This window comes from Anopheles gambiae, chromosome X (genome assembly GCF_943734735.2).
Source record: "Anopheles gambiae chromosome X, idAnoGambNW_F1_1, whole genome shotgun sequence".
Taxonomy (NCBI): Eukaryota; Metazoa; Arthropoda; class Insecta; order Diptera; family Culicidae; genus Anopheles; species Anopheles gambiae.
In genome coordinates this window covers 5,943,022-5,970,081 of record NC_064600.1, presented here as the reverse complement: position 1 = coordinate 5,970,081, position 27,060 = coordinate 5,943,022, and the positions used below count along the sequence as shown (strand labels likewise).

The 27,060-nt window shown below is 50.3% G+C and overlaps 5 protein-coding genes across 6 annotated transcripts; 3 read left to right on the top strand and 2 right to left on the bottom strand.

Annotated features, from left to right (window-relative positions):
• Positions 1-971: 971 nt before the first annotated feature.
• LOC1271918 (syndetin) lies at positions 972-6,919 on the bottom strand. Its single transcript, XM_310775.6, has 4 exons — positions 6,356-6,919; positions 3,615-6,179; positions 2,381-2,493; positions 972-2,292 (listed from the first exon to the last, which is right to left on the bottom strand). Exons 1-4 carry the CDS (start codon positions 6,407-6,409, stop codon positions 1,923-1,925), a joined length of 3,102 nt encoding a protein of 1,033 aa, XP_310775.6. The 5' UTR covers positions 6,410-6,919; the 3' UTR covers positions 972-1,922.
• A 3,302-nt stretch (positions 6,920-10,221) lies between these two features.
• LOC3289663 (inhibin beta chain) lies at positions 10,222-12,904 on the bottom strand. The gene is made up of 3 exons (XM_061646984.1): positions 12,601-12,904; positions 12,093-12,364; positions 10,222-11,191 (listed from the first exon to the last, which is right to left on the bottom strand). The coding sequence occupies exons 2-3, from the start codon at positions 12,300-12,302 to the stop codon at positions 10,358-10,360; spliced, it is 1,044 nt and encodes a 347-aa protein (XP_061502968.1). The 5' UTR covers positions 12,303-12,364; positions 12,601-12,904; the 3' UTR covers positions 10,222-10,357.
• Positions 12,905-12,906: 2 nt separating this feature from the next.
• On the top strand, positions 12,907-14,609 carry LOC1271919 (32 kDa beta-galactoside-binding lectin lec-3). Its single transcript, XM_310776.2, has 4 exons — positions 12,907-13,043; positions 13,122-13,558; positions 13,651-13,813; positions 13,883-14,609. Exons 1-4 carry the CDS (start codon positions 12,952-12,954, stop codon positions 14,166-14,168), a joined length of 978 nt encoding a protein of 325 aa, XP_310776.4. The 5' UTR covers positions 12,907-12,951; the 3' UTR covers positions 14,169-14,609.
• A 4,548-nt stretch (positions 14,610-19,157) lies between these two features.
• Positions 19,158-22,252, top strand: LOC1271920 (leucine-rich repeat and transmembrane domain-containing protein 2). The gene is made up of 4 exons (XM_061651533.1): positions 19,158-20,034; positions 20,107-20,902; positions 20,990-21,159; positions 21,227-22,252. The coding sequence occupies exons 1-4, from the start codon at positions 20,017-20,019 to the stop codon at positions 21,728-21,730; spliced, it is 1,488 nt and encodes a 495-aa protein (XP_061507517.1). The 5' UTR covers positions 19,158-20,016; the 3' UTR covers positions 21,731-22,252.
• A 2,536-nt stretch (positions 22,253-24,788) lies between these two features.
• LOC5666744 (E3 ubiquitin-protein ligase Hakai) lies at positions 24,789-26,814 on the top strand. 2 transcript variants are annotated; one of them, XM_061649770.1, is made up of 3 exons: positions 24,789-25,007; positions 25,094-26,378; positions 26,469-26,814. In XM_061649770.1, exons 2-3 carry the CDS (start codon positions 25,313-25,315, stop codon positions 26,657-26,659), a joined length of 1,257 nt encoding a protein of 418 aa, XP_061505754.1. In that variant the 5' UTR covers positions 24,789-25,007; positions 25,094-25,312; the 3' UTR covers positions 26,660-26,814. The 2 variants fall into 2 exon arrangements, with proteins under 2 accessions (XP_061505754.1, XP_061505743.1); XM_061649759.1 differs by having other exon boundaries at positions 24,799-25,003.
• The last annotated feature ends 246 nt before the right edge of the window (positions 26,815-27,060 follow it).

Genomic DNA, 27,060 nt, shown 5'->3' with positions numbered 1-27,060 from the left:
GAGAAAAAAAAAGTCCAGAAGGATCTTCTTACAAGTCGGCCTAACATGGGATCACGGACCTGTATAATTTCCTACAGAGAATTCCTAAACTGCTTACTGCAATCTGAAGCAACGTCAGCCGTAAATGCGTTTTAGATTCTGCATTATACGATTCTGCACTGTTTCAGTTATCTGTTTCAGTTAGTTTTAGATTCTGCACTGTTTCAGTTATCAACACTCATGACTGAAACAAAGTTCAAATCAGCTCACGTACACAACTGAGATGATCAGAGGTGAGACTCAACCTGTTGGTGGATCAATCACATGCTTGGTGATATTTTGTTTAGCACCCAACTCTTGGCCACTCACTTGGTCACGACATTTTGTGTCGGTGATAATCACTACATTCTTGGAATATACTTGGCGTGGGGTCCCAAGCAACAAAATGAGCATGCTCTCTCGCTCTGTCTGCTTTGATGGTCTGTCGGGTCAAACAGCGCGAGAAAATATATTTTTATTTTGTTTCTTAGAATCACTCGCAAGCACGGCATATCTCCCATGACCATCGCGATGATCACCGACACAAAATGTCACAAAGCATGTGATCGTCGCACCAACTGTTTGAGTCTCATCTCTGACAATCACGGTAGAGCTGGTGATCAAAACATGAGTTTGTTTCAGTCAGAATTTGTCATGACTATGTCAGTGACATTTTGCAGAACTGATCACGGTAAAAAAAAAAGTCATGACATAGTGACTGACCAAGCGATGGTCACAAAAATGTCATTAAACATGTATTGGCCACACCAATCGTTTTGAGTATCACCTCTGATTATCACATTGGAGTACGTAACACTGATGTGGGTTTTGTTTCAGTCAGATTTTTTATGACATTGACATTGACATTTTGCAGCACTGCTCCCGACCGTCTCCGGAGCGAAGCCACCAGGCACCATCGACACAACCCATCCAGTAACAAACACACAAGTGCATAATTTTGCGGAATATATTAGCTCAAGTTTGATATAAATAATATACAATTATTAACATGCTGCTATCGGGCGATCACGCAATCACGCCCAGGACGTATCCTACATCTCTAGAAGCAGGTGTTTTCCTTTCTTCTTCTTCTTTTTTTGTTCGTTTGTCCATACACGCATTTGCTGGTGCTGGGCCTGCTCGTTTGGTACACATCTATACTTCCTTCGCTAACCAATACTGCTGCTATGTCTTTTCTGTTGCCTTATTTCGTCAGGTATTTCGCTTAAGGTAAGTAAATCAGATTCGATCTCGGGTGCGTTCGGTGCAACATAGGAAACTCGCGGAGCGTGGAGGTGGAAGGGAAAGATGAAGCATCAGCCCCTTCTCTCCCCGTCCGCTCTCCTCGTTGCCTCGGTACGTACTTTTTAACTAGCTTAGCGTTCCATGGCCGGAACCGGAATACTTGGAGGCGGAAGCCACGCTGCTCAGCGATACTAATCGGGGTGAGCGCATTTATAACAATTCGTTTAAAAATGAGTGTACGAACTTAAATAAACAATGAGCATAACTTATTCCACTATCAAAGGGTTGCACATAAACAGAGAGAAAGAGAAAATGAAAGAGAGAACGGTAGAGATTGCAAGGGTAGAAATCAACGAGGAGCAAAAAGACTAGAAACAATATGATTGATGCTTTTTTTGTTCGAGATTTCAGTCCGTGGCAGATAAGTGAGTGAACAAAAAGAAAATACTACACCAAAAACCCACACACACACCCACAAAACTACATGTATAAAATAAACAATAAACAATATAAACACTTCACTACAACTACGCACGGTAGGGAGGGTAGCGTAACAAAACAAATAAACAAACAAAAAACATTTCAAGAGAGAGAGACAGAGAGTAAGAGAAAAAGCCCAACAGATCCATATTCCACTGCCCAGATCTCGTTCAGTCCGTTTAGGCCGCCCCATCGCCCGCCAGTTGCTGCGCCGGGGTTGCCGGATTGGCGGCCGGACCGGGCATGCCGGCAGCTGGACTAGGGACCGACTCGACCAGCGCAAGCAGCCGCTGGCGCGTTTTCTTGTCGCTGCTGCACGCACACTGCACCAGCCCGGCGAGATGTTTGGGCGAGTAGCCGCGCGGTTCCAGCAGCCACTGTTCGAGCAGATCCTTCGGCAGGTAGTACGCCTTCACGTACTGCTCGACGTACGCCCGGTGCTCGGGATGCTTGCCGCCGGACACGATCTCGAGCAGCGACCAGAAGTGGGTAAAGTCGAGCTGCATCAGCGCCCGGCCCCCGGCGGAGCACTTTTTCGCGTTCGAAAAGCTGCGGAGCAAAAAGGGGAGCGAATGGTGCAATCAGAGAGGGAACAAGAAAAGGGATTACAAGAAGAAGGGTTCACGATCCAACTTACCCCTCGACGAGGAGATGCGTCAGCACGTGCACAAAGCTATCCCACAGCACGTCCGGCGGCAGCATCACGGTGGAAGTTTGCTCTTCCAGCTTCATCGCGAAGTACTGTATGCCCTGCAAAAGCAAGAGAAGATTGGAAAATCGTTACTGAACTCGTCTTTTAATCGATAATGCAGACTGTTTCATCATTATGGCCGCGTGACACTGTCTGGGCTGTTAAGCTAAATTAAGCTATCTTTCCTTGTCTTGTAGAGGGAAATTTGTCGCAACGCATGGGACACTGAAGCGATATTTAATTACTTTTATACTTAATACAATCCTGTCTGTTCTGATAATTATTACTAAACACGCTCCTAAAACTATGGCTATTAAAGGCTTTTGTGGCTTTAAATGGTAGAAATAAAATAAATAACACTTTGAAATGTATTCCATTCTTCGCTTATCTTTACGAGACTTCTTTTTTCCTCACAGACAGGGTAATACAGAATGCGGATAAAGTAAACTCACTATACCACACCATGTGACAAAAAAAAATAAAAAATGAGATATTTATGGAGGATATAAATTAAAAATAAAATTATCAAAAAATAAAGTAGTGGTGGAAGCTCGGAATCGGATCTACCCGATTTCGTGTTGGGATTCAGTTTCGGAGCCGATTCCGATGCTGGAACCCATTCCAGAGCCGATTCAGGAGCCGATTTCGGAGTCGATTTTGAAGTCGATTCCGGAGTCGATTTCGGAGCCGATTCCAGAGTTGACTCCGGATTCAGTCAATTTCGGAGCCGATTCCGGAGTCGATTCTGGAGAAGATTCTGAAGTTGACTCCGGAGCCAGTTCCGGACCCGAGTCCGGATCCGATTCCGGAGTCGGTTTCCGAATCGATTAACGCCTCTTTTTTTGAAGATGCCGAAACTGACTCCGTTTCGAAACCGATTCTGATTTCGAAACCAATTCTGATTACGGAACCAATGACGATTCCGGAACCTATTCCGGAGCCGATTCCGATTTCGGAGCCGATTCCGATTCCGGAACCAATTCCGGAGCCGATTCTAGAGTCGATTCCAGAAACTGATCCGACCGTACTATCGGCAATCGATTCCAGAAAACTTCGGAGTTAGCCGGAATCGATTCCACAAAAACTCATTTTTCCCACCACTAAAAACAAAGGCTGAACCTAAAATAAAAAATAAAAAACAAAGTAGCCACTAAGCATGAAACGCCACCGCCCCGCTTACCCGATTGATGGTGTCGATGTACGGCGAGTGCTGCACGTTCACGTGGTTCACGTCCCACTTCACCTTGGCCATCGCGTTCAGCACCGCCTGCAGATCGATGACGCGCGCGGTTGAGCACATGAAGATGGGCTTGCGCACATCCGGCACGTACTCGCCGGTGCGCGCGAGATACTCGTGCAGCGCCCCCTGCGTCCAGCCATCCTCGCCGCCGTCCGTAGCGCCGCCCCCGAGCAGCCCGCCCAGGTACGACTCCATCTGCCGGAACTGGGCGACCAGCGTGACGCAGCTCTCCGAGGCGACGATGCGCTTCTGCAGCCCGTACAGCGTGTCCGGGTCGGCCAGATCCGGCCGCACCATCTCGTCCGACAGTGGCCAGACGCGGCGCAGCTTCGGCAGCAGCTCGGTCTGGATGCGCTGCAATGCGGCCCGCAGCCGCCCGCTCGCCAGATTGTCGCGCGGGACGGGCAGATCGGCCGAAAACAGGTCGTGCACCGAGTACAGATAGTAGTCGATCAGCTCCGCCATCGAGCGCACGATCTGGGGCGTGATCGGGTGCAGCAGCTTGCAGAAGTACAGGTAGCGGCCGATGCACCGCAGCACGGTCAGCGACGTGTTGACGACGACGAGCGGGGGCTGCGGGGTCGCCGCCGGTGCGGCCGGTCCGTGGCGCGGCGAGGACGGCGAGCCGGCCGGCTGCTCGTTGCTGTTGTCGCTGCTGTCCTCCGAGCAGTAGTAGGACGACTCGTCCGCAATGCCCGCCAGTATGTCCTCCTCCAGCATCGTGCTGTCGAACCCACCGTCAAACGGGGAGCTTTTCTCGGTGAAGCGCAGGAAGTACCCGCACGACCCGTACAGCGAGCTTTCGTCCTGCGAGTGCAGCGAGGAGGCACTGTCCGGCAGCAGGTCCGTGCCGGCCGGGCTTGCCCGCGCCACGACAGACGAGCTGCCGGTCGAGACTGCCGATGCGGCCGCCGCCGCCGCCGCCGCCGCCGCCGTGCGTGCAAGCGCGTGCCGAAAGTTGCGATACTCCTGCAGCTGCGTGACGTCGTGAAAGCTGCCGATCGGTACCCACACCTCGTGGTCGAAGAACAGCCCGATCTCCTCGAGGCAGGCGGCGTGATACCGCCGGAAAAACTCCATACTCTGGCGCTGCATCGCGCCGAGCAGCTTCTCCGACCGGCTGTCGCAAAACTCGCCGCCCACCTTCTTCAGCCGCTGCACGATCGCGAGCACCTGCACGAACTGGTCGTACTTGAGGGCGTGCAGCCGGCCGCTCCCGATGAACACGCACACCTTCGCCTGGATGTCGTTCCACAGCCGGAACTGGCCGCTCTCGAGCTTCTGCCGGATGTACTCCTGCTGGAAGGCGGCCGACGAACGATCGCTGCCGGTTCCAGTCCCCGCCTCCGCCTCGGCGCCACCGGGTGCTTTCTCGTACAGGCAGCGGTTCTGGTGCCAGCAGCGGATCTGATGGTACGACACCAGTATCTTCCAGAACGCGCGGCACAGCTCGGTCAGACAGTGCACGTACCGGTCCATCGGGACGCACTCGCACATCTGCTCGTACGTCAGCTTCTTGCTCTCCTCCACGCTTACCTCCATGTGCTGCCGCAGCACGGTGAACGCGGCCGTGTGCACCGACGACACGAAGTTCATGTGCAGCTGGTCCATCGCGATCAGCTGCTTGCCGAGCAGCTGGTACGCCTCCTGCAGCTTCTGGTACCGGGCCGGCTCGAACTCGGACGGCATCTCGCCGAGCACGCTCTCCAGCTGCACCTCCGTCAGCAGCAGCGTGTCCTGCAGCTTGTGCGACAGCGACTCGACGCACCGGTACTGGTGGAACCGCTGGGACAGGTTCTTGTTCTCGAGCAGGATCGCGATCGCACCGCCGTAGTCCGCGTCGGTCAGCCGACGCTGCAGCCGCTGGTCGATCGACCGCATGCTCTTCAGCGCGTTCAGCGTGCGCAGCAGGTTGACCAGCGTCTGGCGCTTCTTGTACGCCGCCAGTATCTCCAGGTTGGTCGTGGTCAGCAGCAGCTTCGAAGTATCGAGCTTGGTGCGGGCCGCCCGGCACATCGTGACCGTGTCGCGCAGCAGCCGCTCCGTGTCGCGGATGCGCTGGAACTCCCCGTCGCAGGCGGCCCGCTGCTCCAGTATCAGCTGCAGCACCTTCTTCGAGATGACGCGGTGCTGCCGGCGCAGCACACCCATCGACTGCTCGATCGAGCCGCAGTCGAGCAGCTGGCCCGATTCGGACAGCTTGCGCAGCTCGTGCAGCCCGGTGTTGCTGCCGCCGTCGAAGTAGATCGCCTCGGTCGACTCCAGTACCTCCTGGTCGGAGGCGGCCTGCTCGCCGTCGGAGCCGGCCTGCTCGCCGGTCCCCCTGCCCCGCCCCACGATCTCGTCCGCCCAGTCGTACTCGGGCAGCGGGGCGGTGGCCGCCGATCCGGGCGCGGGCGCTTTCGTGTGAGCGCCCAGGCCGGCGGGTGTGGCCGCGACCCGCGCCACCTGCTGCTGCTGCACGTAGTAGTCCGTGAAGCCCATCTTTGGAATTTTTACCTCTTTCTGTAGCAAAAAAAAAACGTAACATACACACACACACATTAGGGTTTATTACAAAGGGGTGATATAGATATAAGCGAATGCTATGTGTGTGGTGAGGTGCAGCAGCTTGAAAGCTGTTACACCCTCAGCTGATCAACACCACCAACACACACACACACACACATGCCATACAGAACCTTTTTGTTGATGAGCTCCAGCACTTTGAACTTGATTTCCTCCACCTTCTCCATGGTTGCTGCTGGGCGGGGGTTGATTTTTCTGTTGCAAGATGTTGTTGCTGTTGATTGCGACCAGGACCAGGGGGCAGCAGGATGGGCGCGCAAAAAGGCAAAATGGTTTCACTTTGTTATTGTTGCCACTTGTTAGCGATGACGGTAGGGTGGTGCTGTTGGGTGGATGGGGTGGTGATTCACCACCGAAAAACTTCACCCCGCTGGTATCGCACCGCAGCTGTGTTGTTGTTCGCTGCGGAACGACTACCTCCCACACCTCATTCTCGTTCACACAACACTCGCACTAAGGTGACACGACCAAATGGACCTCGCGCAAGAGGGGGAGAGGGGTGGGGGAATGGTACAGCTATCACTAATGATACACAGCCCACGGCCCACTGCAGGCCGTAATCAACAGCTCGCCAAATAATAATACATAAAAGCGGCCCACAGCTTCTCACCACAGCTGCACCGAGAGACCGTCGATGCGGTCGATGTGTTGGTATTGTTTGACTGATTGGGCCCGTACAACATGGCGAGGGTTTTTTGACGTTCGAGTATCGTTGCATCTCGCTCATTTTCGTTACCATTCCTTTCCTGCTAAACATTGGGAGAGCTTCGAGCCAAAGTCTATGCATGATACAGATCGAAGCATAGCTCTTTTTTGCGCTAATACAAAGATCATGAATTTGACAGTTGCCTCGTCCATTTCTAAACGCACGTACACAAGCTCGAAAAGAACGAGTTGTTAATTTGGCGAATATTTTTACTTATTTTTTAGTTTTTTTTCGTTTTTCTTGATTTAATAAAATTATGAATATGTTAAAATGAAAATTCGCACCAAACACAAGGGTTTTGCTGAAAAATAACTGTTTTCGATGCGCCAGTTTCATCACAATATCACATAAATTTGAGTGTTTTTTTGGATGTGTGACACTCATAAATAATTATTACACTTGAAATATCATCGAGAAACATCGTTTTAGGCCAGTGGCAACGCTTATCGGATGCGATTTTATCGGACGAGATTTATATGGGATTTGATAGATAACGTCGAACGTGCGATTTCGTCGTCCGACGTTATCTGTCATATCCCATATAAAAATTGACAGGCCGTCCGATAAAATCGCATGCGAAAAAGCGTTGCCACCGCCCTTAAGAGATTTTAAGGTTAAAATTTCAAAATTAATTAATCGTATGCAGCATCCCGTGCAACGTGTAAACAAACGAACTGAACGAGGCAACCCAAACGCCACAAAGCGAAAGGCCATGGGAGTGACAAAATGCTGACAAATTTTTCAAAATGTGAGCTTTTGTCACTTTTTTGAGCTTTTGTCAAAATTTTGTAACCTGGAGCAGCCAGGAAAAAAAGTAGACAAAAGTTGACAAAATTTGACGTTCGTGAAAAAGCGTAAACAAACAGCTATTTGGCGCAGTTGTGTATATATAAAGACGGAATATATAAAGACTTTGTTTAGCAGGCGATAAACGACTCATGCATGTGAGAATCAGTTAAACACCAAAAGAAGAAGATGGGTAGCTTTCGTTCAGTTCATTTTATTTTTCTCCAATTCGCACGTCCTGCACCTTGGACATTTCGCGTTCAACTGACCTCTCGACCCAGCAGCGCGCGCCGCTTAAATACCCTCCTTCGCTCACTCGGCGCTCGCCACGATATCGCTATCTCTTTTCCCTACTTCACATGCATTCTAAAAATAGCAAAAAGCTGGTGGCGCCATCTGTTTGTGGGATACCATACCCAACCAGTGGAGCGCTTCCGCTTGGAGGAGAGCTTTCTCATTTCCTCTGTACTGTTGTGTGGTTTCGCATTGAAGTTATGCATCGCTAGAATTAGAACGGCGATATGATTGTTTAAATACTAAATTCCAATGTTAGAACCAACTCACCAGGCACTGAAGCAAGTGAGATTTGAGTAATTGTCGTTGGTGTTGGTGATATACCCACGTATCTTGACCAACACGACCCGGCCATTCATAGAATTTCGCTCGGAAAGTTAGAAGGCTATATTAACTGTATAGAGCCGTCTAACTTTCCGAGCAAAATACTACAACCACAATTACTCAAATTTCACTTACTTTAGCGCCTGATGAGTTTACATTGGAATTTAGTATTTAAACAATCATATCGCCGTTCTAGTTCTAGCGATGCATAACTTCAATGCGAAACCACACAACAGTACAGAGTGTGTCTGGTTTCGCATTGAAGTTATGCATCGCTAGAACTAGAACGGCGATATGATTGTTTAAATACTAAATTCCAATGAAAATCATCAGGCCCTGAAGTAAGTGAGATTTGAGTAATTGTGGTTGTAGTATTTTGCTCGGAAAGTTAGACGGCTCTATACAGTTATATAGCCTTCTAACTTTCCGAGCGAATTTCTATATGAATGGTCGGGTCGTGTGGTCAAGATACGTGGGTATATCACCAACACCAACGACAATTACTCAAATCTCACTTGCTTCAGTGCCTGGTGAGTTGGTTCTAACATTGGAATTTAGTATTTAAACAATCATATCGCCGTTCTAATTCTAGCGATGCATAACTTCAATGCGAAACCACACAACAGTACAGAGGAAATGAGAAAGCTCTCCTCCAAGCGGAAGCGCTCTACTGGTTGGGTATGGTATCCCACAAACAGATGGCGCCACCAGCTTTTTGCTATTTTTAGAATACATGAGTCGTTTATCGCCTGCTAAACAAAGTCTTTATATATTCCGTCTTTATATATATTCATTTAGGTTGAGAGCTTGTGTCGTTTAGAACCCGTTTAGTGGTCGTTCAGTGGATATGTGGCACTTGGGATCCATGTCAGAGGAGTCCATCCATGAGGTAATCGAATCTTTTAAAGAACTCATAAAGGACCACGCCGAAGCGAAACGTTTACGGGAAGCACGTCAACGCACAATACAAGAGATGAAAGACATTGGAATCGGAGTGCGGAGCTTGACCAAGAACAGTTTCAGCGATACAAGAAGCTCAGCGAAAGGTTTGCCAAGCTAGGTCGTAAGATGGCTGAGTGTCTGAAACGCATTGAGGATGGTACGTTGATTCTTCCGCGCATGTTATCGCTTGTCAAAGAGGTGGTGAAATATGGGAAAGAACACGGTTTCATTTCCGTTCTCGACCAGCCCGAGACAGAAATATCATAGTAGGAGGCGCTGGAGCGTTTAGGCAGGAATTCGGAACATTTGCCGCAATTCAACTAATAACTTTTTACCTGCCTCGAGCCATGCACCTAGGACCTCAAATTGTCTTCTTCTCTCACTTATCACTTCTCTAGCAGACTAAATTCGTTCTCCCCTTAATAATTTAGTCTGCTAGAGAAGTGATAAGTGAGAGAAGTCTCCTAAAGTCCTAAAGGGGGAAAGAGTTTGAGTAGAGGGATGTAAAAAGCATTGAGAAACCAAACAAAGCGAAACACTGAGAATACCAATGTTCCTTTTCGCATTGAAATAAATTCAATCCAACACTCGGCCCTACTGCCTAGCCAATTTTGAACAAAAGAAATTAGATCACACTCATTCTGAGAAACCCTAATATCGGATATAATAATATCGGAGTGTGCCTCGCCAGATGGGAGCTTCAGCAATGGCGGATCCTGCCTGAATGGAAGAAATGGCAGCGGCGAAGGAATTGTAGCCTGGCCATGCGGGAGCTGCAGTCTGCGACCGCGATGAAGGAAAATTTCGAGAGATTTTAGAGATGGATTTCCAGAGATTTAATGAACTGAATCTGAATTTCTCATCTCGAATACCGACAGACTCCGTCATCCCAGCAAGTCCCTGAGAAAGAAAAACTTCCAGCTTGAATCCTTACTTTGCCGGCCGACGCGTGGCTTTATCCATACGTTTATTGTGTATTGCTTTATCGTAAGCTCTCATTAAAAAAAAAAGAAAAAAAACTGCCGCTGCTAATCTCTAGCGAGATACGCCTCCCACGCCCACTTCACGGGCAGCCGCACTCCTCCACGATCATCTTCGCCAGATCCTGCTTGATGATGCGCCCGTCCGGCCCGTAAAAGATCAGCGACATGGGCGAGTACTTGACCGGCGCACAGCACTGATGAATCCCGGCCAATCCAGCGCCCCCGCCCGCTCCTCCACCACCCCCGCCGCCCGCCTTGTGATGCATCTTGCCGAGCCCCCGGTTCCCGGCGCCGCCCTGCCGCCGGTACTGGTCGATCACGTAATGGTACTCGGAGCTGAACCGGTCCGCCAGATGGCAGCTGCCCTTGCAGTAGTTCGCGTAGTACCCGTGCGGTCTTATAATCCAGTCGTCCCACTTGAGTGCCTTAAAGTCGACGTAGAACTTCTGCTTGCAGCACTGCTCGTTCGGCGCCCCGGTACAGTCGAGGGCGCGGCGCCGCAACCGGCGGACCTGCGTCGTCGCCAGGCTGACGAACAGGTGCGGCCGGTTGTAGTCGTCGTCCGTGCCCTCGCCGTAGGCGACCTTGCGCTCCTGGCTCTTCGGGTGCTTCGCCTTCACCACCGACCGGGGCGCACCGTCCATCATCAGCACCGGCTTCTGCTTCCGGCTGCTGCCGTACAGCCCGACCCGGGCGAGGTGCGCCAGATGGTGGTGGTTGGCCGCGTGCTCGAAGATGTGCACTCGGATCTTGTTGCCGCAGCCGGAACAGTCGACGAACAGCTTTAGGCTGTCGTTGCGCTTCTCGCCGTGCCACTGGCGGACTGCGTTGGTCAGATCGATCTGCTGCCAGCCGAGCCCGGTTTCGAGCGGGATCGTGTGCTTCGCTATCATTTCCGTGTGCTTCGAGAACTCCTGAAGGAAAACGGGGGGGGAGAGATAGGGGAAATATTATTTACTTCGTAAGATCTTATTTTGGAGCAGCGTAGCAATCTCTATGTTGTATGCGTGTTACGTATTATCATTTATCCGATCCTGCATTCCTATTTCTTCCTACATCGGTCTATATCCATAGTCATAATCAAGAATTTTGGTGATTGTGTAAGACCTTTTTTTACCTGTCAGGTGTGCCCCAGAGAAGACCACTATGTCCTGCACTGCTCATTATACTCAAAAAGGATTGTATCAACATTCTTGCCGATATGTCCTGGCTCTCATAGTTTTGGGACACTTTATTCCGGGAAATAAACGAGAAAATTTACGAGACGGAAATTAGCGTCTACAGCATGCTTTTTGCACAATTCCAGTAGGAATTTGCAGTGACCCTGAGCAGCGTACGGCATCCTGTAGATTCAAATTCCCAACAGTTTACATTCCTTAAGAAAGAATCTAGGAAGTGTCCCACCACACCAGAAAAAAAACCCTGTATACAGACGACATTAAACTATACATCCCAGCATCTTCTTGGACGGATTATCGCTCATTCCCAACTTATCTGGATGCATTCTTCCCATTAGATGTACTCTCCTTTGGTTGTAAGTTGCATAACCTTCTTAGTGCTTGTTTTTTCAGCTAAAAATGTCGTCTTTGCAAGTCGGCAGTAAACAGGATTGTCATTTGTTTATCCAGGGCGCCTTAAATACTTCACCCTTTTTTTTTTTTGCTCGGCATTAAACTGAGACGTCCTTCCTTATGTGATGTTTACCTCCCTTTCCATTCCCGCCCAAAAATCTTAATTATAGTATGTCCTATATCTATATAAGCTAGATCTAGAATTTGATTTCTAGTACCACTACGAACCACCATCGTTACCCACCTCCTCCTTGCTCATCGTTTCCGCCGGCTTGGATCCGTTGATGATGCGAAACACCCACAGCACGAGCACCTTGTTACCGCCGTGGATGTTCCAGTGGCTGTCCGTGCCGGCCATACTGCCAGTCCCCTTGTTCGCCTTGCTCTTCGGCTTCAGCTTCAGCTCCAGCCGGATCCAGAGGGTCGCATTGTACACCCGCATCGTACCATCCATCGAGGACGGTATCGAGTTGAGCGAGGGAAAGGTAAAGAACTGATGGCCGGGAATGGTTTCGCCTTTGGAGAGTAAATGGTTCAGTTAGGCTGTGCGGGGTCGGTGGGTTAGCTTATCTTCTAAACGTGGGTTCAAAATTGTGCAGCGGAAGAGCCCGCCTCCAGGCCTCATCAGACATATCACTCGCATGGAAAACGAATGCCATTTACATACGCAGGGCTTGCTCGGAAAGTTTGGAATATCGTGTGCACTGTTTCCCTCCCCCTCCCCAATGCAAACCCCCAAAACCCACAATTACCTCCCCTTCCCCTCCCCCCGGGGTCCAGAGTCCAGGTGTATATTCCAGGTCGGCGTTCCGCGTCTGCTTATCAAAAGGCTGAAAGGCTCAAAGCATATGTTTTGCAAAAGGTAAATCCTCAGCGCACTGCTGGGTGTGGTAGTGGGTAAACCAATGGGTGTATGTGTACAACCGCAAATACCATCTACGCTCCGGTGGTGTACGTCATCCATCAAGCGCACGGAGATAACTATCGACTGTTGGCGATAAGAAGTGTGTCTCCCTTTGCGCAGCGCACCGACTGCAAACTTCTGTCTCGTCAGTTACTCACCATCCGTCGAGCCGAGCCCGACGACCAGACACGCCACGACCATGCTGACGACGTTCGCCGGTACGCTGAGCTGCCCGGTCGCCACCGGCCACATCTTTCACGTGCGGGCCAAATCCATGGACGACGCGGAAAGGTAAAGGTTGAAAGCCCTCAGCACCGCGCAAACACTAAACGGCGTCCCACTAACACCACGTTCAAACACACCTGACAGAGTCGAGGTAGGCTTTCAGACGGACAAAACGGCCGACGCGGACGCACTGCTGCACCTGTCGGTGCGGTACGAGGGCCAGCGGGTTGTGCGCACGGCCCGGCTCGGCGGCCAGTGGCAGCCGGCGGCCGACGACGTGCCGGATGAGGCGGGCGCCACCGCCAGGGTGCTGCAGCGGCTCGTGCCCGGCAAGGTGTTCACGCTGTACGTGCTCGTGGGCGACCAGCAGTTCCATGTGGCGCTCGGCGGCACCCCGGTCGGGACGTACCCGATCCGGGGCCCGCTCGCCGACATCAAGGCGATCACGATCACGCGCGACGTGCACCAGGTGCTGTCCGTCGACCATCGGCAGTCGTTCCCGGTGCCGTATCCGGCGCTGCAGGGCGACGACGGTACCGCCTACTACTTCTCCAACGACGTCCCGAAACCGTTCCTGCCAGGTAGGTTATCTCCGGCTCCTATTTGAGCACCTGCGTGGCACCTGCAAAAAAAAAAAATAAAAGACGTTTCTAAAAACAACACCAACGAACAGGCCACATCATCATCCTGACCGCCATCCCGTACGGCAATCCGCGCGGCGGCTTCATCCTGAAGTTCAACGAGAATGGCAGCAAGCGGCAGGCACTGCACTTCAATCCCCGCTTCGATCCGCACTACGTGGTCGTGCGGAATTCGCACGCGTCCGACGCGCTCGAGTGAGTCGCCCCGCATCGGCCCCACTGGGGGAAGAACAATTCGGTGATTTTCTGTTGTCTCTTCCACAGCTTCCGGCAGGAGGAACGGTCCGGCGGCTTCCCCTTCATCATCGACCAGCAGTTCAAGCTGGCGATCGGGCTGGCGGAGCAGGAGTTCAAGTTCGCCGTCAACGGGAGCAGGTTCGAGACGTACGCGTACAGGGCGCCCCGCCAGCTGGACGTGCTGAACGGCTTCCGCATCGAGTGTACCGGCGGGCTGCAGCTGGAGGTGACCGCCGTCGACCATTACTACTCGGGCGTCCCGAGCTGTGCCGGCTTCGAGGAGTACTCCGACCCGGACGTCGACATCATGTAGTGCGGTAGGGGGGTGGGGGGGGGGGGGGGGGAGCGATCCTTTTTTTTGTTTAGCAGGGAGTGAACGCTTCCGGCCAAGTCGTGGCTGTCGATGGGCCTGAAAAGTAACTGACTGTCAGACTGCATTTTTTTTTCTTCTTTTTTGTTACACATCCAGACACACACACACACACATACACACACTTCTCTAAGCATGCGCTCCACATCGTCCCAGCGCCTCGTGGACAGGACTGTGTGCGCGTACGTCATGCACCAGCTGCACATAAAGAAGGGCAAATTGATTGAAAATCTAGAGCAGCATATCCGACAAACAAGTTCGTTATCTTACTTCTAGCGCTAGGTAGGTGAGCTTGTGCTCCGCAAGATAAAAGCGAAATTGTATCCCCAGAGCGATATTCCAGCTGAACAATAAAGCATGGGCATGTTTGCGGGTAAAAGTGAATTTTGTTATTGTTTCATCGGATATATGCGGTAACATTGTTTTCCTGAGCAGAGAAGATTGCGTTTTACAGGTTCCGGAACCGGTTCGAGATGTGTGTCCGTTACCGGGACAGGTGCAGGTATAGTTCCCGGATCGGAATACAATGGCGAGCAGTGACAGGTTCAGTAAGCGCCATGTAACAGTTACGGGGTCGGTTTTGGGTTTATATTAGTTCCACGTTCGATTTGGGTTCTATGTCAATTCCAGCACCAGTAAGGATACAGTATCAGATACTGAACTGCTATAGGTTAAGGAGCAATTCTGGATGAGGTATGGAATCTACGTCAGTTACATCGCCGGTATGCGTTCAGAATCAGATTTATATCAGATCAGACCGTTATGGGTACGGTATCATTTCCAGGACCGGTATGGATTCAATATCAATTCCCACGACTGTATGAGTTCAGGATCTGTTCCAGGACCACTATAAGTTCGGGATCCGACCCGGGACTCGTATAGGTTCAGGAACAATACCTCTTCCGCTTGCAATATCAGTTACAGTGCTGGTATGAATGCAATATCAGTTCCAAGACCGGTATGGGTTTAGTAACATTTCCAGGTTCAATATCAGTTCTAGGTCCGTTATGAGTTCGGAACCAGATCAATATTAGATCTAGTGATGTGCTCTCCGGAGCGCACCCACGACTCCGATTCGAATCCTACTATTACCCAAGTGCCACAAATCCACTAAACGACCACTAAACGGCTTCTAACCCACTCTAGTACTCTACCTAAACGGCAGACGGCAAACGACTCATGCATTCTAAAAATAGCAAAAAAGCTGGTGGCGCTCTCTCTCTGTTGGTGGGATACCCCAACCAGTGGAGCTTCATCGCTTGGAGGAGAGCTTTCTCATTTCCTCTGTACTGTTGTATGGTTTCGCATTGAAGTTATGCATCGCTAGAACCAGAACGGCGATACGATTGTTTAAATACTAAACTCCAACGGAAACCACCAGCACTGAAAGCCAGTGAGATTTGAGTAATGGTCGTTGGTGTTGATACCCACGTAACTGACCACACGACCATTCATGTAGATTTTTGCTAGGAAAGTTAGAAGGCTATATAGGTCATGATAAGATGAAACTTGTCGAAACACATTGCAAGAAAAGGATAGCAATATAATGATTAGTTTTAATACGCCATCTATTGATCAAACCAATGAAGCTGTGGAGCTTTCATTTTTTTCTATGGATATTCAATTTTCCAGTTGTTTAAGCTTAATCTGTGGCGCTTGGGTAGTCAGATTCCAACTCCAGCAAAATGGAACCACTAGATCCTCCCGGAGTTGGAGCCGCCCAGAGTCGGCCGGAGTCACCCAAAGTCGTCCAGAGCCGTTCAGAGTCGTTCAGAGTCGTTTGGAGCCGTTTGGAGGCACTTCATATATAGGTCTGGTTTCGAAGGGCTACCTCGGACGACTCCGTACAACTCCAAACAACTCCGAACGACTCCGGACGACTCCGGACGACTTAGAACGACTCCGGACAAATACGCACGATTCCTGGCGATTCCGGACGATTCCGAACGACTCCGGATAATACAGGGCGGACCTACCTTCCCAACGGGACAAAAGTAGAAAGCTTGGAGCAAAATAATCGTTTGTCTCCCTCTATCCTATATACCGCGCTTGCTTGCACTCATGCGCGAGCGCTCGAGTATATTCTCTCAGAACTGAGCATTCGCAGTTCAACCCGTGCAGTGAGAATGTATGTGTTAATGTGCAGCGAAATTTGTCTCTGTATCTCATTCCCCCACCCCCAAAAACCACATTCACTCTCCGCGCACTCTTAAAATTTTGGCGCGCACGCTACGTACAACACAATACAAAAGGTCGTTTTAACCGCGCGCACTGATCAAAGTCGCGATGGTTCAATCGGTACGCCGACGCTCCATGTCAGAGATTTGGTGTGAAGAAAAAGTTTTTCTGACCAAATCGACAACACACACGCGACGACACACATCGTCACATCGACCGCCGTCGATGGAAGTGTGATGATCTAAAAATAGATCTGTGGGGCGAGTGAGAAGGGGGAGGGGCGTAGAACAAGAACGTAAGCGTGAGTCGTCGCGTGTGTGTACACTCAAGAGCTCATTTTTTGCTCTTTCCTGGAACCCACATGTTTTCTACATTCTTCTGATTTTAAGCAACAAAAGTAGAAGGGAAGTAGAAGGCTACTTCATTTCTACTTTCCTTGCTACTATCGAGCGTGTTGACTCGCTTGGGTTCCGGACTCGGTTCCGAATTTATCGGAGTCGGATCGGAGTCGACTCCAGATATTGGCATTTTGCTTTACCCATCACTAATTAAACCAGACCGTTATGAGTTCGGTATCATTTCCAGGACCGGTATGGATTCACTATTAGTTACATCACCTGTATAGGTTCGAGATCAATTCTCGCATCTTTATGAGGTCAGGATCAGTTCCCGCATCGTTATGAGTTCAGGATCAGTTCCAGGACTGGTATAGGTTCAGGATCTGTTCTAGGACCGGTATGGGATCTATATTAGTTCTAGCACCAATACGAATAGAGGATCAGTTCCTGGACCGTTATAAGTTCGGGATGAGTTATAGTGCCGGTATGAGTTTCAGGACCGGTTTAGGTTCAGTAACAGTTCCAGGACAGATATGGGTTCAATATCAGTTCCAGATCTATTATGAGTTCAAGGATCAGTTCCAGGATCGGTATGGACTCATCATCAGTTTCAGCACTTGTATAGGTTCGAGATCAATTCCTGCACCTTTATGAATTCAGAATCAGTTCCACTATAACCTCGGGATCTGATCCAGGACTGGAACTGATCCTGAACTTATATCAGTTCCTCAACCGGTATGGGATCTATATTTGATCCATCACCGGTACGAGTACAGGATCAGTTCCAGGAGCGATATGGGTTCAGAATCAGTTACAGTGTCGGTATGAGTTCAACATTAGTTCTAGGACCGGTTTAGGTTCAGTAACAGTTCCAGAACATATATAGGTTCAATATCAGTTCCAGATCCCTTATGAGTTCAATATCAGTTCCAGGACCGGTATGGACTCAGCATCAGTTCCAGCACCTGTATAGATTCGAGATGAATTCCCGCACCTTTCTGAGTTCAGAATCAGATCCACTATAAGTTCGGTATAACATCCAACACTGGAACTGGTCCAGCACCAATATCAATTCCACAACCGGTATAGAATATATATATTTGATCCAGCACCGGTACGAGTACAGGATCAGTTACTGGACCGTTCCAGGACAGACACGAGTTCAATATCAGCCCTCAAAATCGAAATAGGTTCACTACCAGTGCCTGAACCGGTATGCATACAGTATAAATTCTAGGACCGATATGGGTTCAATACCAGGTCCGGTATTTCTTCAGTATCAGTTTATGGGCCAACATCGGTTCCAGCATCTGTATAAGTTCGAGATCAGATGCTGCCCCAGTACGAGTTCAGGTTCGGTTCCAGGACCGTTATGGGCTTACTATCAGTTCCAGGAGCTGTATGGATACAGGCACGTTATGACGAACGATGTAAATCCATTCGTCGCACATGGTTTTGCGTTGCGGTAGTTACAAACAAAATCCATTATAGCATATGGTTTCTTATAAGAACGAACGGTGCGTGCCTACAGTTTTATCCAATAGCACACAGTCCATCCTTGTGAGCACACAAACAGCTTTCACATTTTCTTTTTTCCTGGTGCAGGATTATGCGAGAAAGTGATGAAAACACAATAAAAATAGTTGTAGAAACAGATTGTTGACTGTTGAACAAAAAAAATGAATCTTTTGAAACAATTCCAACACCTGCATGGGTTTGAGACCACTTTCAGTAGCAGTATGGATTCAGTATCAGAGTTCCAGGACCGGAATAGATTCAAGCATCTGTATCGGTTCGAGCGCTGTTCCAAGAGCGGTAATAATTTAGTAAGACAAAACATTCACACTGCTTCTGTTGGCACCTTAGACGGTCCATGCTCTTAATAAGTTCTCATTCTTTTACAAAAACCGTGTCGCAATATCGGTTCTAGACGACACATACAACACACAACTCGTGCGAGCCATGCTGCTTAAAAGTAAACTATGATAGGGCTCAACAACAACAAAAACAAAGCCTGAAAAGTCATGTAGCAGATATGTTCCACACTTTTTCTAATAAAAACTTACACACACACACGCACCATCGCTTAGCAAGGCCAGCATCAGGCAGCATGTGCGCCGCGCTCTAACTGCAACTAGCTCCACAATAAGTGCAATTTTCCGAACCGTTCAGAGCGCACTCTGCACAATACCAAACATACGTATGTATGTGGATCGTACGGTAGCATATTGCTGTGCAAATAGCATGTAACAATTAGTTCCAAAAAAATAAAACCATACACAAAAACCGTCCCTTACGCACGGCCAACGGGGGCTGGCAAGCACCGACAGAACGTGTTATCGAACATGGAATATGCTGAATGCTGCAAGCACGTTGTTCTAGACATTACATCAAACGAACCCCCCCCCCCCCCCCCTCCAAAACAAATAATTGTCGCCCAGGTTTTTATCGCCCTGGGAGCGCGTAAAACTTCTATGCTAGCATGTGCAATGAAGTTGGTTGGTAGCAAAAGTCATGTAGCCAATTGGTTCCGAGACTGCCTTTGAACCAGAACGAAAGTACCAGCAGCACCAGAACCCAGTGCCCAGTAGTATCGTACCCAGCAGGGCAACATTATGCCACAAGCATGCTGATGCATGCCTCGGTCGAATAGCTGGCTCAGCCAAACATGTCGTGTAGCAGATTCGTTCCAGCCGTTGCATAGAACAAACACCCAAACCCTGAACTAATTACGGTGCCACTGGGAGCCGAGCACTGTATCGCACTTGTCGCCTGGAAAACATTCTCACGCTCCCAGAGCCTGCGGTCCAATTTGTTCTTACACAGGCACGCAACGCACAACAGCCCCCAAAACAGTAGAGCAGCGCCAGACGAACTAGCAACTATGCATATGTGGATCGCGTACGAACGACGCATACGGTTGTTGTGCGCAAAATAGCATGTTGCCCGATTTGTTCCGGCGCAAAAGACGAAACGCACACTTCTCCCCCTGGCAATCGATGGCCGAAACGGCCGAGCATGGGCGAGCGCGAGCGCGATAAGATAAATGCAGCGTCGGCTGTGCGATAAGAGCATTCCCGGAGGCCAGCTCATGCATCTGATACCAGCGGAACTGTTTGGAGTAGGAGCGGGGGGGGGGGGAGCAATAGGGGGGACACAGGTGCTGCAAACCATGAGGGATGCGAAGGGTTTATGTGCTCCGCGTTTAAATAGCACTGCCAGCGGCAACCACGGCAGTAGTATTGGTTTGCATCGCGCCCGAGGGAGCACATACGATGAGAGCATCAAGAATCGTAAGTCACCACCCCGCACGTGTGTGTGTGTGTAGTTAATCCTTGTATCTTTTTCTATCACTCCTCCTCCAGATAATAATATTGCTGGCGAGCTTCGGTGCGGTCGCGCCGGAACTGTACGAGGACGCGGCGACGCTCTGCGACAGGTGCGCGTGCGTGATCGCGAACCGGACCAGCGCGGTGCACGCGTACGATCTGCTGGACTGTTCGCGCAAGGGGCTGACGCACATGATCGGGGGCTGGCCGGCCCGGTTCGACACTGTCGAGCCGGAGCGCGAGATCGTCCTGTCGCTGTCCGGGAACAACCTGACCCGGCTGGAGCAGCTGCCCGCGACCAACACGACGCTGGTGTTCAGCTGCCGCCACTGCAACCTGGGCAGCGTGGCGGGCGGGCTGTTCCTCGACACCGCCAACGTGCTGCGGGTCGACCTCAGCCACAACCGGCTGACGGGCGATGCGCTGACGGCGGCCGTGTTCCGCGGCCAGTACGTCGGCGAGGACAGCCCGCTGCTGCTGCAGCTGGACGAGCTCGATCTGGGCGCGAACGCGATCGCCCACCTGCAGGAGGACGCGTTCGAGCACATCGTGAGCCTGCGGGAGCTGTCCCTTGCCCGCAACCCGCTCGGCCGGCTGGCGGGCGGTACGGCGCGCGCCCTCGCCCAGCTCGTCAACCTGGAGCATCTCGACCTGTCGTACGCCGAGCTGACCGAGCTGGACGAGAGCGTGTTCGGCGGGATGCGGTCGCTCCACGAGCTCAACCTGCGGGGCAACCGGCTCGGCGCGGTACCGGAGGCGCTCTATCCGCTCGCCGCGCTGCACACGCTCAACCTGGCGGAAAACCCGATCGAGGTGCTGAGCTTCGCCCAGCGTGAGTAGCAACCTGGTGTTGGCACTGTTTACAGTGGACTAATTTGAGGGTGTTCTCTTCTTCTTCTTCTTCTTCTCTGTGTGGCAGCACTCGACTATCTGTTTGAGCTGAACGTGAGCAGCATGCCGGTGCTGCACACCGTCGAGGTGGACTCGTTTGCTCACGTGCGCATGCTGCGCACGCTGCTCGCGCGCAACAACACGCCGCTGGAGGTGTTCGACATGACCATACTGCACCATCTGACCGATCTGCGTGAGGTAGGCGAGGCTTGCTCCTGCAACGTAACCGCAACAACCGCTCTAAACTCCCCCCTCTCTTTCGCAGCTCGACCTGTCGCAGTCGAAGCTGAAGCATCTGCACCCACCGACCGGCAGTGTGGCCCTGCCGCCCGCCGCCTACCTGAACGTGCTCGAGATACTGCTGCTGCACGAGAACCCGTGGCACTGCGACTGTGCGCTGCAGAAGGTGCTCCGCTACATCCACTTCTTCTCCCACTCGGACTACGAGGAGGAGGACGATACGCGCTGCGAAACGCCCCACGGGCTGGCCGCGATGCACCTGGTCGAGCTGTACTACATCGACGTGTGCGACCAGCCGGAGGAGGGCCCGGCTGGACCGACGTACGAAAAGCCGGCCTTCCTGCGCCCGGGCGCCATCTTTCTCTCCCTGCTGTCGGTCGGCATCGTCGTCGGGCTCGGCATCATCATCGGGCTGGTGATCGTGTGTCTCAAGCGCCGGCTGGCGGCCCAGGGGCTCGGCTTTACCTCCGCGCCGGTCCGCTACACCTCGGTGCGCGAAAGCACCACGTCCACCGTTTTTCAGCCGTAGAGCGTGGTGGCTTGTGGACTGTGAGTCGGCGGGAAAAAGGGAGAGACTGCAAAACGTTCCTTACACTAGGGCTGGTAGAGTAAACCGCGGTTGAACATCAAAATTCCACATTTAAGCAAGTTTAGTGCGTAGTGTCGTTTTAGTAAATAGTGCATATCGCATCGTAGGGCAATGGTAGTGAAGTTGTTTGGAAACTGGGGCAGACATTTTCTCGACACACTGCCGTAAGGTCAGTGGTTAGGGCAATTACCTCGCGCTGAAGTGGACCAGAAACAGCGACAGGATGTGCCGGACGGTGGAAACCCCCCTTCGCCAGCTGATCGCCCCAACACTTCACTGCTGCCGACATAACCTATAAGTTAAGCTGCCAGCGTCTCGAGCCAGGCATTCGAATCATTTGCACTTTTAGGATAGTTTTTCTTAATGTAACCTTTTTGCATTACTTTTTTCATTGTCCAATTTTCATTTACAATTTTAACGTCTAATTTAAAATAAAAATGTGAAAAAATGTTGTACAACAAAGCCACCGCGTTGTAAACAAAACCACCAATGCACCGAAATGTAAACAGCGGGCAAATCGCTTTCGCACTGACAGCCGCAACGAGCTGTCAAAGCTGTTTACACTGCTTCGCACCGTCAAAAGTGCCAGGTAAGGTCAGTGATGGTGGGTCACGGACCCGTATTAACCCTGCCACTGGCAAGCGAAAAACCATCAAAGCCAGCGATTTTGGAGGCTTGTAACTTTTGAGTGCATTTTCCAACACCGAAGCAATGTTCTGATGAAAATTAAATCAACGTTAAAAGCATGTTTATGTTTTAACTTTTTAAAGTTGAAGGAATTAAATAAACAATGGAACGTTGTTTATCCGGGCTCATCGGGACTGGACATCGCCCGGATAGTCGAATAATACGGATAATGGGTCAGAATTAATATTTTATCAAAAATGCTTGAAGTTTTTTAAATTTAAATTATGTTTTGGTTAAAGCTAGCCAGGTTTATTTAGTTCGTTTTTTTTTCAATAAGAATATTTGAAATTTGCCATGAATTTTAGCAATTTTTTTGCTATGACAATGTGCTTTGATAACGGATTTTTCGAAATATAGTAAAACGTCAATTATCCGGGCAGCTCGGGACTGGATTGTTGCCGGTTAATCGATTTTCACGGATAATCGTCCAATCCATATAAAATTTATAAGATTCTCTAGTTTTATGATAAATTCACCTTGAATCAATGGATTAATCGTTAGTAGAATATTATTTTAATTAATAACTATAGGATTAACAGCTATTCATGAACAAAAATGAATTTCGAAAATACCACTAGACATTACAGAGATGCATAAAAAACTGGGTTTCCACTTGACTATCGCTGCAAATGTTCGCCGTACGTTTGAACAGCTGTCACATTAATAAGCACGGTTAAGCCGCCCGCCGGTTAATCCGCCCCCGGATAATCGACGTTCTACTGTAAGGTGGAGCGCCGTTTATTCGGGCTTCTTGGGACTTGATCACGCCCGGTTAAGCGAATAATGCCACAAATGATATAATTTATCGCCAATCCCTGATAAGGGTTTGGAATTTTTTTTATTTTATGATAAAAATATCCCAGTTTTTATTAACTATGTTTTTCCAATGAGAATATTTAAAATTTGCAAAGAACTGTAGTGTTTTTTGTTATGACAATGTGCTATTATAAACACTTTTTCAAATATCCTCCTCATAACGCAATGTCACCTTTGTATTGAACTGTCATTTCTCAACAGCACGTATAAACAGAAAGCCGGATAAAACGGTACACCGTACATACTTTTCCGGTAAAATGTATGTAGTTCATGGATCGCCGTTTATCCGTGCTGGTGAGAAATGACAGTGCAATACGAAGATGACATTGCGTTCTGGAAGGAGAAGAAGAAGATTGCCTTCTGAGGAGGATATTAAAAAAAAACGATTATCAGATCACATTGGGATAACAAAAAACAATAAAATGCATGGCAAATTTATAATATTCTCAACTGAAAAACATGTAGTTAATAAAAACTGGGTAATTTTTATCAAAACAAAAGATACATTACCAAAAAAAATCAAGATTATATGATTAAATACATTCATTATTCGATATACGCTATCGTACGGGATCGAGCACAATAGCGTATCTCAAGTTTTCGCGTATAACGAATTTCTATGAAAAAATGGTTTACACTACTGGTTCGAGGGTTGAAAAATATCGCCACAGAGTTTTGCATTTAAGTTTTTTGTTGTAAAACAGGTATCTTTTGCACAAATTCAATGCAAAAAGTTTTCAGAACATTTAGGAAATTCAAAAATTTCAATATTTCAATGAATTAAAATATTTACAAAAAACACATGGAGCTGTCAAATTTAGAGGAATTGCGAACTGCGAATTCGCGTATATCGAGTATCGCGTACTGCGGATAATTGCTGTACATCAATTGACTCATTACAGTCTGTTCCCGAGTTACGCGGTTTCTGCGGTCCCGACGAATCCGCGTAACTCGAATATCCGCGTATGTCGAATTTCACGTTTTTTGACTAAAATACTATTGATTACTCGGAGTTTTTTATTTAATTTTGTACTTTTATACACTTTACCATTTATTTGATATGAGTCGTGCAGAAAATTCTAATATTTCTGGCTTTTAAGCGGTTTCAATTTGTTAGCATAAATGCAATTTATACCGAACTTGACGCAAATTGTACTGATTTGACATTTAATCTGTCAAATTTAGAAAACCGCGTATTTCCGAATCCGCGTATGTCGAGAACCGCGTAACTCGGGAACAGACTGTATACGTGTCATTCGCATATCCGGGCGAGGTCTAGTCCCAATGAGCACGGATAATTGGCGCTCCACTGTATGCCTCTAATAACAATAAATATTTAAATTTTTGTTTTAGGGCTTTCTGCTGTTAAATCTCTACCAAATCCAAGATGACCAAACCGATTTTGTCTAAAATTTACAAACCATGGTGGCGAACCCTGTATATCCTGTTGGGTTCACAAATGTCAAACTTCATCTTTTTTGCAACCACCGCCTACAGCTGTCAAACAGCTCGCCGTGAGCCAACCCGGCCCCTGCAGGGTTCGAGCGTGCGTGTAACCACCGAAGAAAGCTTGGCAAGAAAGAAAGAAAGAAAGAAAAAAAGCGTCACGAAATTATTTGCCCTCAACCATACAGCAAAAGAAAAACAAAAACACGGAATTAAACGCGACAGACACCGAAACGGCAAAGCATTTGCCTCTCCAATCAACCGGTAGGTAAGTGGCCGACCTCGACGCGGTGAACCGCCCCGCCGCCATGCGTGCGGCTAATTTGTTTACGTTTTGTTGTTTTTGCTCCGTAGGATCAGAGTGCGGTGGTTTGGTTTTGGAGAAGAAGAACACCTTTGGATACGGGATCCGCAACACCATGCATCGCAAGTAGTGGCCGCCAGGTCGGTAGTGAGGAAGGAGAGCGAGAGAGAGAGAGAGAGAGAGAGAGAGAGCAATCGTAGGCGGTTGAATACGCGGACGAACAGCGGAAGAGAGAGAACGGGTGAACCAAAAACCGCACTAAAAGCAGCATGGATTCGGACGACGGTGGCAGCGGTACGAAGCGATCGGGCCGGGGCCGGGGCCGCACCAGAGGCACACGCGGTAGGGGCAGAGGGCGGGGCCGCGGCCGCGGCAAGAAGGCGACGCGCGTCATCTCCTCGGACGAGGAGGAGGAGGTGGCCAGCCCCGAGCCGGAAAAGGAAAATGGGGCCGTGCCGGCGGTGGCGGAAAAGCCAGCGCCGGCCCCGTCCGGCAAGCGGCGCAGCGTCGAGCACGAGCCGATCAAGGAGCTGGGCGGGCCGCAGCCGCCCCAGGTGCTGCCCGCACCGGCCGAACCGGACCCGGAGCCCGGTGCGCTGCTGCCCGCCCCGACCAGCGCGCCGCTCATCATCGACATGGAGGCGGACATTTCCCAGCTGGAGGCGCCCACCTTCACCACGATCAGCCGGGGGCCGCCCGAGCCGATGCTGCGGCTGAACTGGAACCACAAGGTGAACCTGATCGGCGAGAAGGTGCTCAACCCGATGATCTACTGCTGCGACCAGTGCGACAACCCGATCCTGATCTACGGCCGCATGATACCGTGCAAGCACGTGTTCTGTCTGCGGTGCGCCCGCTCCGACACGCTCAAGGTGTGCCCGCGCTGCAAGGAGAAGGTGGTGCGGGTGGAGCAGACCCGCCTCGGCACGGTGTTCATGTGCACGCACGGCGGCACCCGCTACGGCAACACGGGCTGCCGGCGCACCTACCTGTCGCAACGGGACCTGCAGGCCCACATCAACCACCGGCACGTGACGAACGCGGGGCACGCGGCGACGGCGTCGGCGGCGTCGGCGGCCCCGCCCGCCCAGCAACCGGTGCAGCCGCTGGTCATACCGACGGCGGTCGCCCACCCGCCCGTCCCGGTCCAGCCGATGGAGCTGTCGCCGATGAGCAAGCTGCTGTCGGAGAAGGTGAACGCGGGCGGGGTGGCGCCGCTGCGCAAAAACTCCTGCGAGCAGCTCAACTCGCCCCGGGCCGGCATGATGCGGCAGGGCGAGCTCGGCGACGGCTACTACTACGGCAGCTCCGGCTCGTACGCGTCCAGCCATTCGGGTAGCGTGCAACGGCCATTGTGACGGCCTTCCACTTGCATTGCGTATAAATTTAACGTTCCTTTTCTTTTTTTTTTTTCGTTCATTGCAGCTGCGAACCAGCACATGCACATGTCGATCGGCGTGCCCCAGCAGTCGCCGGTGCAGCAGCATCTGTCCCGCACCGGCTACTCGCCGTACGGGCATCAAACGTCCTCGCCGCAGCAGCAACCGTCGTCCAGCGCGTCCTCCACCCTCTCGTCGTCCCTGTGGAGCCAATCCACCAGCCAGTACTATCGCTAGACGCGTACTGGCCCAAGAGAGGCTGAGCTGCGGAACACAGCAGAACAGGTCCCCCCCCGAACGGATGTGAATGATTTTTAATATTTTTCATTATTTTTTTTTTGCAAACAGAATAAGTATGATTTAGAATAAAGGGTACGCATGTCTCAAACATAGGATAAACATAGTATTGTGCTGAAAGGAAGGGGAGGAGGGTAGGGGAGGTTTAAACATTGTAAGTACAAAGCGCCGAACTTCCCACAGCATTAGCGAAGGAAGCACAGGCACGTCTTTTCTTGGAAGTTCTGAAAGCGATTCTAACACGATTACGAACTCTGTCGTTCGTGCGCACGGGGAGGCGTACTGTTTGCGCAAACATTTGAAACTAAAAGCGACAGTTGAGATGCTTTATCACCGGTTTT

Bases quoted from the DNA above. Each gene is read 5' to 3' on its own strand.
- LOC1271918 (XM_310775.6), bottom strand. From the start codon at position 6,409: ATGGAGAAGGTGGAGGAAATCAAGTTCAAAGTGCTGGAGCTCATCAAC. The intron at 6,180-6,355 runs GTTCTGTATGGC...TTTTTGCTACAG, and splicing joins TGGAGCTCATCAACAAAAAG to AAAGAGGTAAAAATTCCAAA. The intron at 2,494-3,614 runs GTAAGCGGGGCG...TTGCTTTTGCAG, and splicing joins ACATCGACACCATCAATCGG to GGCATACAGTACTTCGCGAT.
- LOC3289663 (XM_061646984.1), bottom strand. From the start codon at position 12,302: ATGGATGGTACGATGCGGGTGTACAATGCGACCCTCTGGATCCGGCTG. The intron at 11,192-12,092 runs GTGGGTAACGAT...GTTTTCCTTCAG, and splicing joins AAACGATGAGCAAGGAGGAG to GAGTTCTCGAAGCACACGGA.
- LOC1271919 (XM_310776.2), top strand. From the start codon at position 12,952: ATGCTGACGACGTTCGCCGGTACGCTGAGCTGCCCGGTCGCCACCGGC. The intron at 13,044-13,121 runs GTAAAGGTTGAA...CACACCTGACAG, and splicing joins TCCATGGACGACGCGGAAAG to AGTCGAGGTAGGCTTTCAGA. The intron at 13,814-13,882 runs GTGAGTCGCCCC...TCTCTTCCACAG, and splicing joins CACGCGTCCGACGCGCTCGA to CTTCCGGCAGGAGGAACGGT.
- LOC1271920 (XM_061651533.1), top strand. The intron at 20,903-20,989 runs GTGAGTAGCAAC...TCTGTGTGGCAG, and splicing joins GGTGCTGAGCTTCGCCCAGC to CACTCGACTATCTGTTTGAG. The intron at 21,160-21,226 runs GTAGGCGAGGCT...TCTCTTTCGCAG, and splicing joins ATCTGACCGATCTGCGTGAG to CTCGACCTGTCGCAGTCGAA.
- LOC5666744 (XM_061649770.1), top strand. From the start codon at position 25,313: ATGGATTCGGACGACGGTGGCAGCGGTACGAAGCGATCGGGCCGGGGC. The intron at 26,379-26,468 runs GTAGCGTGCAAC...CGTTCATTGCAG, and splicing joins GTACGCGTCCAGCCATTCGG to CTGCGAACCAGCACATGCAC.